This window comes from Aquila chrysaetos, chromosome 1, assembly GCF_900496995.4.
Source record: "Aquila chrysaetos chrysaetos chromosome 1, bAquChr1.4, whole genome shotgun sequence".
Classification (NCBI taxonomy): domain Eukaryota; kingdom Metazoa; phylum Chordata; class Aves; order Accipitriformes; family Accipitridae; genus Aquila; species Aquila chrysaetos.
Window position 1 is genome coordinate 57,746,030 of NC_044004.1, and position 18,754 is coordinate 57,764,783.

At 36.8% G+C, this 18,754-nt stretch overlaps 1 protein-coding gene across 7 annotated transcripts in view; it reads right to left on the reverse strand.

Annotated features, from left to right (window-relative positions):
- Window positions 1-500: 500 nt before the first annotated feature.
- The window catches only part of TBCK (TBC1 domain containing kinase), a 115,813-nt gene continuing 97,559 nt past the window's right edge, over window positions 501-18,754 (reverse strand). For 5 of the 7 annotated variants that reach the window (XM_030023508.2, XM_041124791.1, XM_030023525.2 and 2 more), the window contains 3 exons: window positions 18,135-18,310; window positions 13,261-13,420; window positions 501-1,175 (listed from right to left, as the gene is read on the reverse strand). In XM_030023508.2, the coding sequence (XP_029879368.1) occupies window positions 1,065-1,175; window positions 13,261-13,420; window positions 18,135-18,310 (447 nt within the window). In that variant the 3' untranslated portion in view covers window positions 501-1,064. Of the gene's footprint in view, window positions 1,176-3,801; window positions 3,929-13,260; window positions 13,421-18,134; window positions 18,311-18,754 lie in introns of all 7 variants that reach the window. The other 2 variants (XM_041124795.1, XM_041124796.1) reach the window with 2 other exon arrangements.

Sequence of the window (18,754 nt, forward strand, 5' to 3'; positions counted from 1 at the left end):
TTTCCACATCTCTAGTGCACAGTCACCTTATGGCCTTTGTGGAAGCCTGCTTTCACTCATCTACAGCACTTGCATCCAGTTTAGTTTAGAAACAGGTTTGCTGTCTCTATCTGTCAGTTTTAAAGTTCATATTTAAGAAAAAGGACTTAAAAAATAAAAACAGACACCACTAGCTGAAAGAGTAGAGAATTAAGGAGAACTTTGCACCTTCAATTCATATGAGAGTGATTACTCTAGAATGTTTTCATATGAAAAGTGCATTGTTTCTTTTTAAGGCATGAGCTTCTAAAATGGAAAAGCACTATTATTTGCGGAATAACTGATCTATGGTCATAACACACAGTATTGTCAAAAGCCTACCTTTCTCGTAAATGTAATTGTTTCAGAAATGGTTGCATTTGCTGTGTTTATGGAAATAGAATTCTCCACAGAGGAGTAGGCCTTCTCCTCTTCTGCAAGGGATGATACAGTTTGGATTGACTCAGCAGCAGCTCTTACAGTGACTTCCAATCTGGGACACATCTTTATTTCCAAACCAGATGAAAAAATGCTTTCTCAAAAAGAAAGTAGGTCACAAGATACAGCAATTACTCTTTAAAATATTAGAGAATACACTTTTTCACAGGATACACAGAGGGTACAGTTTTAGCTTGTTACTTTCAATATTCACAGTAAAATGCTTCTGAAAAATAATCTATTTAAGTGCAGCTTAGAGCCATCAACTGCCAGTTTATTTTGTTCTGCAGAAATATTTATAAGATACCAAATGCCTGCTGAGTTACTCTTTTTGTGTTCAGACTTGCTTAACCAGCTGTGCACTACATCAAAGCTGAAAGAGGTTTCTTGGAAAGCTTGAAGCTTCAGAGTTTTCATCTGTTCCAACTGAAGCTCTATATCAAAGAATAAACACAAAGCTCCCATGCTCTAGATCTGCAGGATAAGACATTGATCATCAGGATAGCTTGTGTAGTGAAGACACCATAATGCCCTTTGGGTTTGGGATATCTATGTTGTATGGTAAGTCTTCCCTCTTCAGACAGATTGTCCTGAATGTTTACAGTCACTTAAATTTGTGGAGAAGGAACAGTGAGGAGACCAGTTGGCTTGATCTTGTTGATTCCTCCATCTAGGATGCAGACCCTTGGGTACTTGTTTTTCACTAGATGAGCTGCAAACTGAAACAGATATATCTTTAGCACACTGCATATTATAGTCCTTAAATCTAAGTAACTTTGTGTTAAGTAAGGCAAGTTAAACAAAAGAAAAAATTATCGGACCCCTAGAAGTTCGTTCTTTGCACCAACTAGTCCAACACAGGAACCCAGGCCTGTTGAAACAGCTGGGATTAATTTGGTGGTCACGAAAGTGTCACAATGATAACCCTGAACTTTATTTATTTTTGCTTAGGCAGGATTTTACCTCATTCTAACAGGATTATTTAATCTCAGAGTAACCCCTCTCAAAGCATGAAATAACATATTTTTCTCTGCATTAATCTAACTCCCAGCTGTTTTCTGTAGGTTCCCAAGTGTACAAGCATCACAGTTTGGTAGTATAGTCATTTGCTTACCTGTCAAATTTGTCTGACATAACTTGATTTCACAGATGTCAGATATGAATTTGGGATCCAGCAGCTGTACTCCACCCACCCCTTCAACCTGCCCATAGGCAGGTTACATAGTGTAAGCACACACCCCACAACCCTCCCCCCGAGTCCTTGAAAGTCCCTTCTCTCCCTCTTTCCTCAATTAGTTCATTCTGTAAACCAAACACAGCAGTTGCCAGTTTCCATGTAGCAACTTCATGAAAAGTTGCTACACTGATGAAGAAACAGTATTTTTTATATCAAAATAATGATAATGATAAAATCAAAATAACAAAAATTTTGTATCAAAATCCAAAACCAAAGGAACAATATTTTGTGTATTACATGTCAAACTTACCCTTTAAATACTGACTGCAATACATTAAAAAGCAAGCCACCAAAATGGATTAATCAGAGAGAAACTATAATAGTTTTACTTTATTTCCAACAGCTGTGAGGAAGACTGCCCTGCCATCCCAGTCTTTGAGACTGTTGCTTTATACTTGGTTGACAAATTACTACCATTCGTAAAATCACTGAGTGCTTCCAAATGGGCTATGTAAAACATTTGTAATTCCTTTTTGACTCTTTAAAATGATTTGTGATACTATTCCAGAACCCTGTGCAAGCATGATGTCCAAATAACTAACTGCATAAACAACAAAATTACCAACTCAAGAACAGCAGTAGGCACCCCATCCAAAATTACTACATGGGATTTCTTTTTATATTTACATTCCTTCTAATTACCTGTGATAGTGTAACAGATACTAAGGCAGAACAGGATGTACCTACATGATTACCTGATCAAGCACAAGTCCTGAAATAATCTCTTTAACAGGTAAGAGTTCATAGTAGCAAAGTTTTAAACTCCTTCCAGAGCCAGAAATTTTGCTTCACACTGAAGGTTATTTTATATATGCAAGGAATTTATTTCTGTCCACTTGTGTGTCAAACACAGCTACTGCATTCCTTTCTCTGTATTGCAGGATGGATTTATAACCAGGGAGTGAGTGACTAGTACATAAACTGTAATCACTGAGGACTTGTTGAGGCAGAGTAAGAGGTCACAATGGATTAGTCAGGACATTTTGGTCGTTATGGTTGTTTCAGGTACTTGCCTAAGGAAGACCAAAAGGAAGTTCAATCACCTCTTCCCCCATTACTTTGGGTCAGTCAGTACAGGATTAAGAGGATCAAATGAAAAAATCCCCACAATCAAAAAGTTAGACTGTATGTAGATGCCAGTTTTCATGAGAAAAGTAAATACTACGCTTTTAGAGAGGCTCTCTCATGCAAAGATGGTGTAATAGGCACAGATGATATCACTAGGAGAGTCCAACTACCTTTCGCTATAATCACAGTCCATAAAGATATGGTGTATAGCAAAACAGAGACAAAGATATTTCTCTTTGTCAAAAATAGCACTCAACTGTGCATACCATGAGCTACAAAAATAGTATATATTCCTAGTGAAATACTCCTACCAGACATCTCTACTTCATATGTACATACCTATCACCTCACAGTGCTCTCCACCTGTGACTAATGGATAGTGCTCTGTCTTGGACACCAACGCTGCTCATCGCTGGCAGAAATGAAAAGTGGCAACAAGTGTTCAGACTGACAGGAAGCAGTATGTTATTTGCCAAGTACAATGTCCCATGTGTCAGCAGAGAGCTTCTACTCTGTCTACTGATAATTTTACACTTCTGATAATAAACTGTAAACTCTGTTGCAAGTTTTTGGATGCCCTAACCATAATATAACTACCATTCCATGTAATCAGAAAAAAAAAAAAATACGCAAACAAATGCTTTGTATTTTGGGTTTGACAAATACAGTGTCCCACTGTATTTTAGAACTGCTTTAGTAACCAAGGTATGGCTGGAAGTAAAATTTTCTTCTCTGCATATGACAAGAGGTTCCTTTGTAACCTTATGGTGGGGAACCTCTCGCTTCTTGCAGGGCCTCTGTGAAGCAAGCACTGCAGAATCTGTGGCTGTTAGCAAACGACAGACAGAAGGCATAAGAGCATGACAAGATGATATACCACAAGATGAACTGCCCTTTTTTTTTTTTTTTTAAGTTCTCATAGAACTGTCTGTAGTTGTCTACATAGCTTCGGTGAGAAAGGCTGCAAGTACAGCTTAAAATATTGCATCTGAATATCCAGCCAGGGAAAATCCAGCAAGCAGGGAACGTGCTATTGGTACCTCACTACTGTGGGAATCAGCTGCAAGTCAGGGCCCCAGAGGCATATACATTGCCCATAAGCTGAGAGCTGTCATCAAACTCCAAATATCAGCCTCCAAGAGGTTTGCGTATACACCTGTCTCCACACTGTAAAGAAGAAGAGTCAAGGTTTAACTCATAGGGTCATAGGATTCGATCCAATTAAAGACATTCCTAGTTTTACCTTCTGCCTTCCCACCATTGTGTCACTGCAAGTAGAAACACTAACTTTTGGTAGAGAGTAGATTTAGAAGTAGTCTCTTACTAGCATTGCAGTCTTCCTAATTAAAACTTTGACTTTTTATAGTTCTGTTCCTCAGTACATATTTGTGCCTTTCTCTCCCAGACAGAAGAGTCTGTCACAGACAAGAACAGGAACTTGTTCACCATATTTCTGAAATGTTCCAACACCACCTGCTATCTTTCCCTGCCAAAATATACTGTATGAAGCTAGTATTTTCAAAACACATGGAAGTGTTATTTCTGGCATGTGCACTGATGGAGGGGCACGAAAAACTATTTGAAATAGCTACATAGACTTCCTCCCTAATGTGACCTTCACTTATGTTCAATATCAGTAACTAGGAAATACAAGAAATTAAGAGAGAAAAAAAAAATTAATGTTTCCCCCAAAGTTGAAAAAAACAGTGATCCCAAAAAAGCAAAATTTCATGCATCAGAAAAAGCCCAAGGTGCTCTTCTGAATTAATGCCACAGACTTTCTACAGCAGAAACTGCCACCTTGGACTTCACACATGGGCTCTATCTGCTTTATAAATGCTATCATAAAGTGTCAACTAGAAGTTTAATAACAGGCACCTGACTATGTACTTTGTAGTCCACTAAATAACCTAATTTATGGAGGTGCTCTTAAGACAGAAGATAACATGGTGAGGAGATAAGCAAATGGGTTACATCATCCTTAGTAACCTGTAAACCACACCTACATTTAAAAAAGAGATTTATTGAAACACATAAAAGTAGTGCACAATTAAATTTCCATTATACAGGTTGATTTTAAATAGAAATGAACCTCTGTCATTTATAAGGTGATTATACTTTCTCAAATTTATCAAATGTTTGTGTTGACATTACTTTTGAGATACATCTGTTTCCCCATACCACCAACTGATCACAGTCCTCTCTAATGCTTCTGTTTTCATTTAGACAACACCACTACTTGGGGGGAAAGGGAGTTATGCTTATCCGAGGTAGAGGATTAAAGGGATGCTACAAGACTTTAAGCCTTTTCCTTCTGCCTTAAGTGGCCTTTCCTCAAAACATACTTCCCCCAAAAGTTCAGTTACTGTGTTTTTACTGGCTGCATCTAGTATTTAAATTGAACTTCCTCTTGCTACTTTCACAGCAAATATTATATATGAAAGGATGAATAGGTGAGCAACTTGTTTAATGACTACTATGGGATGGCTTTGGTGAAGACTTTGGAAACACTGTTCCTCTATTAAGTAATGCATCAATCAATTCCACATAAAACACCCTTCCTGGTGGGTATAACTGAGCCAGAAAATTGTAATTTGCATTTGAAAGCAGTCAGCTAAGACTCTTTCATGCAGATACAAGAAGTCAGGCTTTCAAAGACAGACAAGATCACAGCAAATCTGTATCAAAATTTGGGCAAATATTAAACATTTTACCCTGTATTGGTGTTGCTCTCAATACAAACAGCATAACAGGACTGCTCCTTTAAGTACCATCAAGAACCTTAATAATGTGCACATTGGAGCATTTATCAAAATGTTTCTACTACCCTGTTCCAAGCAGTAAAATCACAGCTTTTAAGCATGCTGAATGTATTACACCAGACACATCACATTTTTAGACTGTCTACAGCAAAGAGTCTAATAACATAACAGCTTGAGCAGCACCATTCCCAGCACCCTTCGGGCTAGCCATCAGGGTTGCTCTGTACACATTATTCACTTTCACAGACATTCTTGTGACAGGTTGTAATTAAAGGGCAAGTTGGGAGGGAAGGAGGAGGACCATACTGTACCAGAATACCCAAACAGACCGTTGTGACAAATGTTACCAGGGTATAAAATGTTGATATGATACTCTGAAAGAGTCAGAAGAAAAAGAGATACTTTAGAAGCTGGAGGAGAAATATCAACCCAATTTTGTAGTACTCATCCCTCGCCACAAGATTATTATTAGTTTTTCATTTGTAAACACAAGCTACACAAATCTCTTAGGGACTGCAGTCTGTTTTGCTGTATGATTTCAGTCAAAAGTTCACCACTCTGAAAGCACACCATAGTCAAGATGGTCAGTCTAGAGCTTTTTAGACAACACTTTCCATATGCCACAAAGCAGACCGAGCACACAAGTTTATTTTTAGTCAGCTCCTTCTTATATTAAAGGGTTCCAGATAAATGAAATGGCACTTCAACACCAAGGGAAAGATAGGCACCTAAAGCCTCCCATATCAACAAAACATTGCCTATTTAATGGTTACGGTATTAGCACAAACCGAATAGAAGTACAAAACACAAAAAGCACAACTTTGTGCAAACACATAATATGTAAAAAAAAAAAACAAAACACCACAAAAAACCAAGGAAAAAAAAAGAAAAAAGTAAAAGAGTGCAGAACTTACTGCTCTAACAAGATCAAGGAAAAATTCTTTACACACAGACCTGGCCAAAACGGAGCAATTTCCATTCCATCAGTACAAAAAACACAGCAGTAACTTAAAGAACTAACATGCAAAGATTTGAAAATAAGCCTACACAAACAGGTATTTAATAGCTGGTTTCAGAATAAATTTTACTGAGAATGAAAGTAAGAGCAAATACTCAAATTTATCGAAGTAATAAATTTTAAACACCTGCATTTTTAATTTTCCACTTAGAAATTATAATTTAAAAAAAAAAAAAACCAGCTGAGAGCAAGCACTTGAAAATGAAAACTCAATTGCAGAGAGTTAGCTGTTGTAACACAGCTAATTTATACTGAACAAAATATATTCACTACACCCAATACGGCTGAATGAATTGTAAAATTAAAATGCAGAAAGCAAACCTATTCTATTTTTGATTCAACAGAAAATAAAAACAGCTGTTAGTGAACAGAAATAGTATTTTAAAAAAGATGCATCACAGTTGGCTTGAATATAAAAAAAGAAGCATGAGTCTTTCTGAAAGATTCTACCCCCCTCCAAGTCTAAAGATTGCCCTAGAAGTTGAAAAATGATCAAAGAAATACTTGAAAGTTAAAAACCTTTCTTTGTGATTTGCAGTACTTTTTACTAACGCTACCCAAACTGTCAGTTTTGTCCTGCTTCTTCTTAAAGTCCAGGACAAAAGTCTTTGGACCTCCCACACAATGGACACATTCCCTCCTGAAGCTATCAGTCAGTCAGTCCTCTTCAAAAGCTGATTCAGATACAGTTTAGAGAAAAGCAAAACAACATTGCCCGAGACAAGCAGTATGGATACTGGAATTGCCCAATTCATCAATACCATTCTAGCTGGCAATATCCTTACACAAGTCTCCTGGACCTGTAACACATTTACTAGTTCATTACCACCTCTATTTCAGTTATCACTATTTCAGATTCTCCGAACCAGAATACCAGGAAATATAAAACACTGTCTCAGAGCAGAAAAACAGCCCCAGAAAGTGGTAATTCTATGTTATTATGTAGTAGCCCTGAGTGATATGGATACAACCTAATCCATGCAAGCTCATGCAAGGACAAGGGTGCTCTTTCAGAGGTGCAGCCCACAAAGACAGTATAACCACAGCCAAGACTGATGTGCCTGAAGGAAACCCTGGAGCCTGACAGCACCACTTCAGAATTCAGGTTCACCATCTCCTATCTTTCCTGGCCTTACAGATCTCACAGATGATTCAGAAGAGTTGAGAACCTGCTTGCCAGCATCTCTCAGAAGTCAAGACTTATTTTGACAGAAAAAGCTGAGGACTCCACAATTCCTCATCTCAGAAACACCCAAACCTCTGTGTAGTAAGGCACACAGATAAGCCAAACAATATCTACATCAAACAACCAACTAAGATTTCCAGTAACTGTACCCATCAGCTGCAGTATAGATTAAAAAAAAGAGAACCTATTTGGAGTTTTAGAATTAGCCTGCTTTCCTTGGCACCTACTTCAGAAGAAGAAAAGGAACACTCAAATTCTGCTCCTGAGCCTCCATCTTTCATTTTCCCCCTTTCCTTTTTCATACCTAGCTGGAAAAGGAGAATATTTAGGTCATCTCTGCTGTACCAGATGCATTCAGTGCAAACTAACCAAAGCCACTGACAGGGGCAGAATTACAACAGCATAACACAACTCCTGGCCGGCAGCCCAAGTGTCTCTCTCCGGTCACGTGAAGAGCAATGTACTAGCAACAGCAGCTGGGCTACTTTCTGTTGATGAAGGAAAACATGCATACATGTTACAATAGTTAAAAGGACTAAGTAAAATAATACAGACTTTACAGAATAAAATAATGAAGACTTAACCATGTCTTGGGCAGGGTTACAACCAGGAGGATTGTTGCTGATTAACTAAACCTTTCAATCTCTTCAAAATACAAGCTTAATCTCTTCCTCTTTAAAAGCAACAAAGAGGTGCCTGATGATTCCAGTAGGCTCCGAGTCTGAATGCAGAAGGGAGGGTGATGCTTTAACAAAATCAACATGAAAAAAGAGCCATTCTGGAAATCAAAGGGAGCGCCTCCATTCCTGCAAAGAGAAAATATCTTCAGTTTTCATTCCACTTGTTCAATCACTCTTCTGCAGAGAATATTTACAAGGAAATGTAGAATCTAAAAAGATGTATAGTGGAAACATCTCAAGAAGTTTATTGCCTAATTTCTATTTACTTTCACTCCAGAAGTTTCATTAGGCCCTTCTAACTAAACGTCTCTGTCTTTAGAAGCACAAATGCACCTGGCTTTTAGTATTCTATGTAACACCTAATCTTCAGATCACCCTATGAAGTTTCATGGTTATCCACCTGTGTTTTTAAGACAGGTTTGTAACAAGAAACCAGCTTCAGCATGCAGAGACTTGCTTCTCTGGCAAGGCCTTTTTAAAAGGCCTAAGGAAGATGACAACAAAATCACACGAATTTATTGGTGGTAACTGGACACTTTAACCTATGTGTTTCAGCCTTCATATAAGAAGAAATGCATTTTTGATAGTGTGCTGAGAGACAGAAAATGTTACTTTCATGTAGGAGATTTTTTTTTTTCAGGCTATGAATATGTTATACAAAAAGAATCTTGAACTTGACCCTCTCCCTCTTGCCCTGGAAAGGGTCAGAAAGGTCTCATGGAAGATCAGGACTGCTTGACTTTGCTTTGGAGATAATTCATATATTTTATCTTTTAGCTACTGTGATGTAATGACTACTTTGCTTCAGTAACTTGTAGAAATTGTCTAGACAACCTATTTATAACAGCATAACTTATCTAGACAAAAATAATCAATGTAGCAATCAGAAGTTACAATTTAGAATTTATTTCCCTGCTATAAAGACAGATTTTCTTAAGCCTTGACTTACAGCTTAGCTAACTGTCTTGTTCCAAGGCAAGAAATAAATGAGTTGCAAATTATTAGACAGATTAAAGCATCCTGTATACTTTATTCTGTTATAGCATTTAATTGACAATAAAACACATACATTAAACCACCAGGGAAACACATATATATTAAACAACCACATCACACAAGTAGAAGCATGTCGCTGTCAAAATTGAGTTGCTGGAGCATGATTTAGTATCAGGTAAGGTTTTTATCCTGTTCTAATTTCAGTCAACATTGCAATAATACCGACAAAAAGATGGAAATGGAAACAAATAATGGCTTAACACCTCAAAAGTTGACTGAAGGAGGGGAGATGAAGAAGTAATGCTGCCCTTCCAAAAAAGACCCAAAGCAATCTCCTTGCTACGTATGCATAACTATGATCTGCCTTTGCACTTGCTGTATCTCAGACTTTGAAAGTGACAAAAATCAGGAGACATGCTATTTGCCGTGCACCAAAAAAAAAAAGCTACAGTTGAGCACTCATTGCCTATTTAACTATTATACTCCCAGCTGTAATGATCCCTTGCCCATACTGGAATTTACAAGGTATTTATCTACCAATGGATATGGGAAAGGGGAGTTTAATTCACTTAAGAGATGCTGCCACTTAACGTATTTAGAAGTTAAAAATCAAAATAGAATCTGTTTGATTGACTCCAGCATAATGTCTTTTATGTAGAGGTTTCCTGCTGTTTTCAAAGACAAACAAGTATCTGCTCTGTTAACAAGTACCCAGAATCCCCTAGGAGAAGAAAGGCTGGCACAAAGTGAGCACCAGCCTAAATGAAGGAATATTCTGCAGAGAAGTGCGAGCCAAGCACCACCACATGATGCCCAGTGCAAGGTCCTCTTTACAATACCTTTATGCTGCTAATGGCACATTCAGTAAGGCTCTTGTACATCAGCCAATCTATTAATTTAACTTTTAGAGTGAGTAAATTAAATGGCTTAACAAGCAGGATTACCCTGTTTTAATTCTGTCCTGAGGAACTGTTCAACTAGAGCCAGAGCTATGCTGAAGTCCGTGGCACTGCTGGCTTCCTTTGCCTCCTGCTGGAACAGTGCTGTAGTGAAGTTTTCAGTTTTCCCTCTTGCCTATCAAGTTCTAGACAGCATTTTCTTTCCAATTTAAATGTTTAATCACCTGGCACCAAATCAAATACAAAAAATAGAAACAGAAGAGAAGTGTGAAAAAGGGAAAAAGGATTTTTCTACATCTGTTTGGTACATTCAATTTTGCTTTACTTAAATTTTTAATTTATTTAAATGATGCCAAGTAGGCTACTAATATGAAACGCAATTGAAAGATTCAACCTTCTAATTACAAATAGCTCCACAAATAATCAGTGTTTTTTCACACTTGCCCCCACTTCTCTCAGTCCTGCCTAAATTTAAACCAAACATCTAACAGTGCCAATCTGCATATTTTTAATGGAGTAAATATCAGTGAACACTTCTGAAAAATTCTCCTTTATGGTGGAGGGTACAATTTGTGGCTCATTCCTTTTCAGCTGGAAATGCATAACTGTTTAGAAAAAATACATTTTAAGCTGAACATATTATAACAGTTCTTTGGACAAAATTGTTTTTGTTGCCACACATTCACTTTTGCAATTTTTCATATGACTGGATTACCTAGTAAAATTTAAAAATTAATAGCTATTGTTCTTGTCAAGCCTCAAGCTACATAGTATTGGGTTGGTTAAGTTCATGAAAAGTGGCAGACAGTTCTATGCAGCCATGCAGAGTAAAACTGAAACTGGCCTCAAAAAATAATCCACAAAAGAAAGGAGTTCTAAATTTTATCAACACAGTCAAATTGAGGCTGGTTTTATATGTACTTTAAGGGTGTGATAGAAGTGGTGAGTTCCTAGCAGTATTTAGGCTCCAGTATTTAATTAATTTGTGGTCAAACTGGTCAATCCGGTATTTTGTTGCTATTTAAAACTCTACACCCTTTAGTTAGACTTTCGAGAACTCTAAAAGCAAATCAAGAGGCAAAGCAGCATTTCTCTTTTATGAAAAGCTGTAATATTGACAATGCCAGGTAAACCAGGTCAACATTGTCTCAGTTACAGAAAGTCTGGGTTTAGAGGATAAGGCAGCACCCTCACATGACTGAAGTACTTGCACTTACAAAGCACATTGCAAGTTTTCTTTAGCTGCACTGCAAAGGAAACATTCAATTTTCATTTAACGAAACTTTTAAAGAAAATCTAAGTTTGCATAAGAAGTGTCACTACGTTACAGAAGAAAATGGTATCATCTTAGCTATGGTGTAACCCACAACCCGCGCTGTAATGCCTCTGTCCTTTCTTTCCTTCAGACTCTTGTTTCAGGTTGTTTCTTCATTCTGTTTTAAACAGAATACTTACAGTGTTTCTTTGTTTCAGAGAAAACATTTCTGACTGGTCCTGGAAAACAACTCCCATAAAATGACTTGGTAGTATGTGGGATATCTCCCATAAAAACACTCATTAGTGAATACCAGAGCACTTTCTTTTTCCTGTTCCTCCTCCTCAGGAGGTTCATGAATGGTTAGGCTCTCACTGAGATAAATTAGGATGTTCAGAGATTTTAAAATGTAATTGTTGAAAGCAGCTGCATAACCACCATCAAACGTGTAAAGCATCATTTAAATCATCTCCATTTGGCTCTTAGCATTTTATGCATTTTGCATTTGTTCCTTGGAGGGGGGGGATTTATGCATTCAGCATTTAGCAAGCCATTATGATTATTCAAGTTGATTATTTCATGTTGAAATATTTATCATGGACTTACCCAGATCTCATGCACAAAACCTAGATACTCACTGACTGAAACTATGTGAGATAAGCTGTACAGTCTATTTTATGCCATCCCTGTTACTATTTAAGAGATATGATACATCTCACAAGTTAATTTTCTAAATGATGAAACACAGATTAATGAAAGGGATTTCTCACGCTACTTACAAGTCCCTATATGTATAAAAAACTCCAACATGTGTCATGCTGATGCTTCTGCTGTCCATCACATGAAGGCCTTTTAATGGTCCACAGCCCTCCTTGTCATATCAGGGTTACAGTTCATGCCCTTTGAGTAAATAAGCTTAAGAAACGGGTGAACTAAAGGTATACCATACTTAAGAGCATATCTCAAAAACAAACAAACAAACAAACAAAACCCCCAAAACCCAAAAAAACAACCAAAACCAAGAGATAACTTTCCTTCACCCGAGAGAAGAATGGCAAAAGAAATAGTTCTACTAGTTATTCTGCTGGTTCACAACACCACCAAATATTTAGTTACGAAAAGGAATAGGCAAGTCTGAATATTCTCCCTCTCTAGTTAAAGCCACAGACAATAAAAGTATCATACGAAAGTTACCAGTAGGAACCATTCTCCTCTTCACTGAGCACAACTGCATAAGCTAAATGATTCTAAAAAACTAATCAGTACATTGTTTTTTATTAGTAAGAATATGAATTATATCTTATTTCCTTTGGACTTCCTAACATACCTGTCCCCACCCTACTTACCTTAAGTGTGCTTCCTAACACTACAGAAAGTAAATGCAAGTCAGTTTTCGAAACTAAATCTTACTGATGCACATTAGAAGTGCTGATATACTTCCATAACATGCCAAAAGTAAAGATTTTAAAGCTGAAAAAGTAATGTTAAATAATCTCATTTCAAAACATCAACTTTCTCAGATGTTAATCACTTAGAAATGTCTTTATCAGAAGCAGAAATGAACAACAACAATCACCCCAAATCCTATCATCATACCCAAAGTTACTAATCTGAATTATCCGGATTTTAGCATTTATTTACTACTGTCTGTATTCATGCCATTGATGTATTTCTAAGTATATATGTTATAGCAATATACTTACGGCAGCTGTGTTCTTCACTGCATTTCCTACAATCACCACAACTCTTCCTTTAAAGCTCTGGAGCGTGGCAGTTGCTGGGCACTGGACGAGATCCCCTTCTGCAGTAAATGCTGATGCAAATGGGACATTGATGCTGCCAGAAATGTGGCCACGGTTAAAGCTTAGGAAGATCAGTTAAGGACATGTAAAAGGCAGAGATATCTGTGGTACACACACAGCTGTAGGATGAACCTGCTCTTCATACTGGCTGTCGTGATATCACAGTGTTGGTCTTTTGTGCTAGTATATTTTGACAAACCTCATTTACTGTTCACTTATATGGAGAAAACTTCTGACACTACATAGAAAAAAATAGGACCGAATGAAGACTTGTTTGTTTCTTAAAGGACATAGCACAGCACTACAGAAACTGATCTGCTAAATGAAACACTTGGTGCTAAGGACGCAATATCCACAGTATACATATTTTTGTGGATTTTACTTCAAATCAGCTCTAGTCTGATAACAGGAGCCAAATACCAATAAGCAGCTGGAACACCTCTTCCAGAGGAGTTTCATGCAAAAGGAATGTAGTACTTACAATTAGAACTAAAACTAAATAAGGATTATCGGAAAATTTCCTTAAACCTCCTACCAACCCCTGCAAGCCCCCTACAATTTTGATCCAAAGTGAAATTCAAATATACATGCATTCAGATACCCAGACTACAAGCATTATGTATATTATCTGCAGTCCCACTAACAGTGAGTGTGTATTGGTTATTGAAAAGCAAACAACAAATGAGTGCCAGCAACTCTGAGATATAGTTAGTTGTGCTTGACTTTCAAAGGATGATCATTCAATGAGATTTTTATGAACAAATACTGAATGTGAAAGTTGCTTCAATAAAAATTAAGTTGGACCACTACTACCTAGCTTTTTATGAATTTGAAAATGTGCCATGACCTTGACAAACCTCTGAATTACTTTCATAGACACATGCCTGGAACACTCCCCTTCCCCAACAATAAACAAGAACAGCCTTGAAGAGTTGGGAAACAGCAAATTTCTGCAAAAACACACACAATGTCGAATACCCAGATTAGTCACTCTTTATTACTGTACTGTATTTCAGAGAGCTAGTTTAATTTATAATTAAATCCCAGAATCCTTTTTAATAAAGGAGCTGCCTTAAATGGAGGTAAGATTTAATTGATTTAGGTTAATATTAGCATTCTTTTCTTGTGATTTATGTAACAGTTTCAGCTTTATGATCATCACTGTTAGTGTGGGAAAAAGATGGCTATACAAAAACATTTGAAAGAACAAAAGATGATCACGTACCATTCATTAATGTTGCCTGTTTCTATTTTGAAGGGAAAAATTCTGACACTCCTCCTTCACTAATCTGTGCCAACCCCCTTTCCCCAACCCCATTTATAACCACATCACTCTCATTGCTACTAACCAGGGTAAAAGTTCTGAAACAGTCATCATGTAGACAGAAAATTACTTTGGACAGATTTAGTTGCACGCACTTATGCCACTGAGTATGCTTAACTGCTCAGAGAAACTTGACCTAATCTTTTAGAAAAGAAATAATTTGATATCAGCATTAGACACCAAACTAGATAGATCCAAAATGTATTTGCTGTCATTCACATTCTCCCTAATCTTAAGTGAACATCTTAAGCATTCCAGTACTAAGACAATTAATAAAATGGCCAAGATTTTGTGCTACAGTCTGTGAGACCATAAGTATGCAGCTATAACTTTCATAACAGGAATGGAAAGCTGCCAGTATTTCTGCTAACTTGCTTAATGAAATGAGCCTTAGACAAATTGCTGGCCGAGAGAGACACTGCTTTGAGTATATTACCTTTTCATTAGAAAGTCTTTGGTTACAAAGCTGTCTATTGGGAAAAAGGGCTAGTAGCTCTTGGCCTTGCAACATAAGCTTCATTACAAAACAATGCCTTAGCTTTCAAGTGCATCCTAGTATGAAATATAAAGCATGTTTGATACTTGTTGAAAGTCCTCTCATGCTTTTTTCAAATCACACTGAAAACAAAGTGAGAGTGAAGTTTAGCCCAACAGGCATAGACAATGAGTAAGACTAATAACAAAACATAAGAAATGATCATATTTTTGAAACACCTGACAGTGGTCTGTCACATTTAAAACACATGCCACAGTAACATACAGACTGCCTGATCCTATTGTACAGTTTGTTGAAATTTTGTGACAAACACAAAGACTATTTCCTTACTGCAAGAATGAACAGAACTCAGAACACTGTATTCCTATGGTTTCCCATGTATATTCAGAACTGCTGACAGTTTAATAGCTTTCTAGGTACCATTTGTTTTCTTCTACAACTGACATACAAAGCAACTCACTCAAGGGGTAATTTTACTACCTACCAGGCTGCCTTTTTAGTAATGACATTCCCTACCTCCTAATACCAGACAGGTATTAGGATTTAAGTCCACCCATTATTTGAAGGACAGGACATTTTAGTCTACCATAAACTCCAACCAGACTGAAACAGCAGCAGTGATTACAGTGCACTGTTCAAGCTATGGAGATTTTCTCACCCCAGCATGCCTCCTCATTCAAGAAATATAAATGGAAAGTCTGATTAAAATTTTGTAATATGAAAGACAGGTTCATAAAACCACTTACTTCATAGCTGTCAAATGATTTTCAAATAATTGAAATTCTGAATCCACTCTGCTAGAGTAGAATAGGATTTATACAACAGTAGAGTAGAACCTATTATCAAGCTATTAGGAAAGCTATAGAAACATTTAAGCAAACACCTTGCCTTTGATCCTGATTATAATATAAATAAATCCATTACTGTACACAGATAATAGCCTTTCAGTGCAACAATTGGAGTCTAGACATTTTATATTACTTGTTCTCCTTCTGCATTCTCCTTGATTTCCAGGAAGTAACTTAAATAATTAATAACACAATGATGCACGTAGATAAAGAAACATTATTTAACTCGGTAGTATCAAAGCTTTCTATGCAGTAACAAGAACTTTTTATAGTTTTTAATTCCAGGGACTTCTCTTTTAAACCGGAGTATAAAAAGTATTATCTCTTGATGAAGAAATTATCTCTCTGAAAATAGCTTGCATTTTTACAGTTTCTGAATAAAGGACCACATTTTCAACACTCTAGATCCAGAAGTAGCGAAGCCACTGAAGTCCAGAAAATAAAGAGTCAAACTACTCAGACACATGAATTTCTACTTAATTGGAATCCTTAACTGATGCATGAAATTAATACATGCAAGCAAAAGAAAAATTACTTTTTTGTGTTCCTTTGACCATTCTGTTTTATGTACACAGCAGATCACATTACAGGTTCAAGTTTGGCATACAGTAAAATTATGTTTCCTTGAAAAATAACAGTTTTAATTTAGAATAGTCCAATTATACTATTCTGTTTACAATGTAAATAATAAATTTATCTTTGCATAGTAAAAATAATATTTTTTTTTTTTTACTTCACCAGGCTGTCATAAATGTTGCTAAATATTTAATAGAGAAAAATGTTAGTGGCAGTGTTTTTCTGCATATACAATTACCTTTAACGTGGTATTTTAACTAGATGAAAAAAAAAATGAGGTTGAAACATTATTTATTTAAATTTTTACTACATATTTTAACCCAAATATTGGCGTTGATCCACCATTCACTTCATTGTCTAGAATCTACACTTTTCTAATGCACATGCAGTACGTTAGTAGCGTCTGTTACACACTAGAAGATCTTTTCTAATGGTAAAGCTGTTGGGAGCCTGTTGAATCTCTGTCATGGGAGACTCAGAACAAGCCAGACATACGTAAAAGGAATGAACCTCCTTTCTCAAAGTAAAGTTGGACTAAAACTCGTGATTCTATTTTTTCTGTTTTTCTATTTTCTATTGTTTCTATTGAGTATTGTTTGCCCATTAAGAATTATAGCTTGTGACGCAGCAAGCTAAGAGTACATCTACTGCAAAAACAACTATCTACATCATTTTTGCTATTATGGAAGGAGCAATACTTAAAAAAATGATACAAACCAATAAAAAGTATATTCCCAAATACTCAGTATAACGTTAAGAGTTACTTCTAATAAAGTCTTGTCATTATTCCCACTTTTAGATGGATGTTGACAAAGATGTGTCTTCCTGGCAAAGCACATCTGTAAGGACTCCCCCTTCCAAAACCCCAATAAACCTGGCCCTGTAAGTACACTATTCAGAAAAACAATAATAAAAAAAAAATACTCCACATGCAAAGAACTATGTATTTGAAAAAGAACAAATGAGTAAGGCATAGACAGGGTAACAACCCTGATAAAAATACATCCTCTACTTAGCTTATAATCAGAAAGGTCTTAAAGGTAACTAGAGGATGTAAGTTAGGGCAGCCATATGGCTGCATTACCTGATGGCAGCAATAAGGCACTCAATAGGAATTGGTCTTCCACTAAGGGATTGGCAAAGCACATGAGCTCTCAACTCTCCTCTATCTCCTTTCCACTTAATTGGAAAGCCTCACACCCTTCCAAAATATTAGTCATATTAAATGGGGAAGGTCTGCTGACAACACCTGTCATAAAAAAAAGTAGCATTAAGGCACTTACGCTACTGGTACAAAGTGGTTTCACTAGACCCACAGCTTAAAATGGGAAGGCAAAAATACATTTGTCCTCTTCTCTGCAAACCATGGCTCTCCATGACAAAAAAAATCTGCCTTCAGTCCTTCCACTGTACCTCTATCACATCCCTTTCCATTATTTACCATTCTAACATCTCACTGCCTGCAGACTATGAGGAAATAATTGATACAAGCATGATTTGGCAAGGCTGGCACTTTAGATTTGAAGGATACTCTTCACTGTTACGAATGTCCACCACCAGCAGCTTTGGCTTGCTAGACTTTGTTTTCTTTACAGGTGTTTTGGAATGACTAGGTCCTGTCAACTCACACAAATCAATCAGATCTTCTGCTGAAATTCGTGGTGACACCTCTGCCTTCAGGTCATCCAACTTGATGGAATCCCTAGACTTTAAAAGAAGAAAATTAATATTAGAGGTGATAGAATTAGAGACAGGGTGTTCTTTGAAACTTCTACTTATTTGACAACCTCAAAGTGTAACAACCCAGATAGACAGAAACAAATCTTTTCCTTATAACTCTGAACTTGTCCGAGTTAAACTATCCATACAGAAAAGCTCCAGAGCAGTGCCAAATACCTGTCTGTCAGTTATAGCCCTATATTCTGTTGAAGTTGTTAAAAAAGAAAATTGTTTGACAATCTGTACAAACTATTTTAGTTTGTGATCTGTTAATGAATTATTCACTGTGGCTGAGGGGGTCACAAACTCACAGAATGTTTTTCAGCATCAGAAATTAAGTAAATTGGCTAGAAAGCACTCTGAAAGGAGAAGCTGAAAGACCTTATGCTTGGAGCAGGAAAGCAGGGTAGCAGCTGGAGAATTGGCACAGAA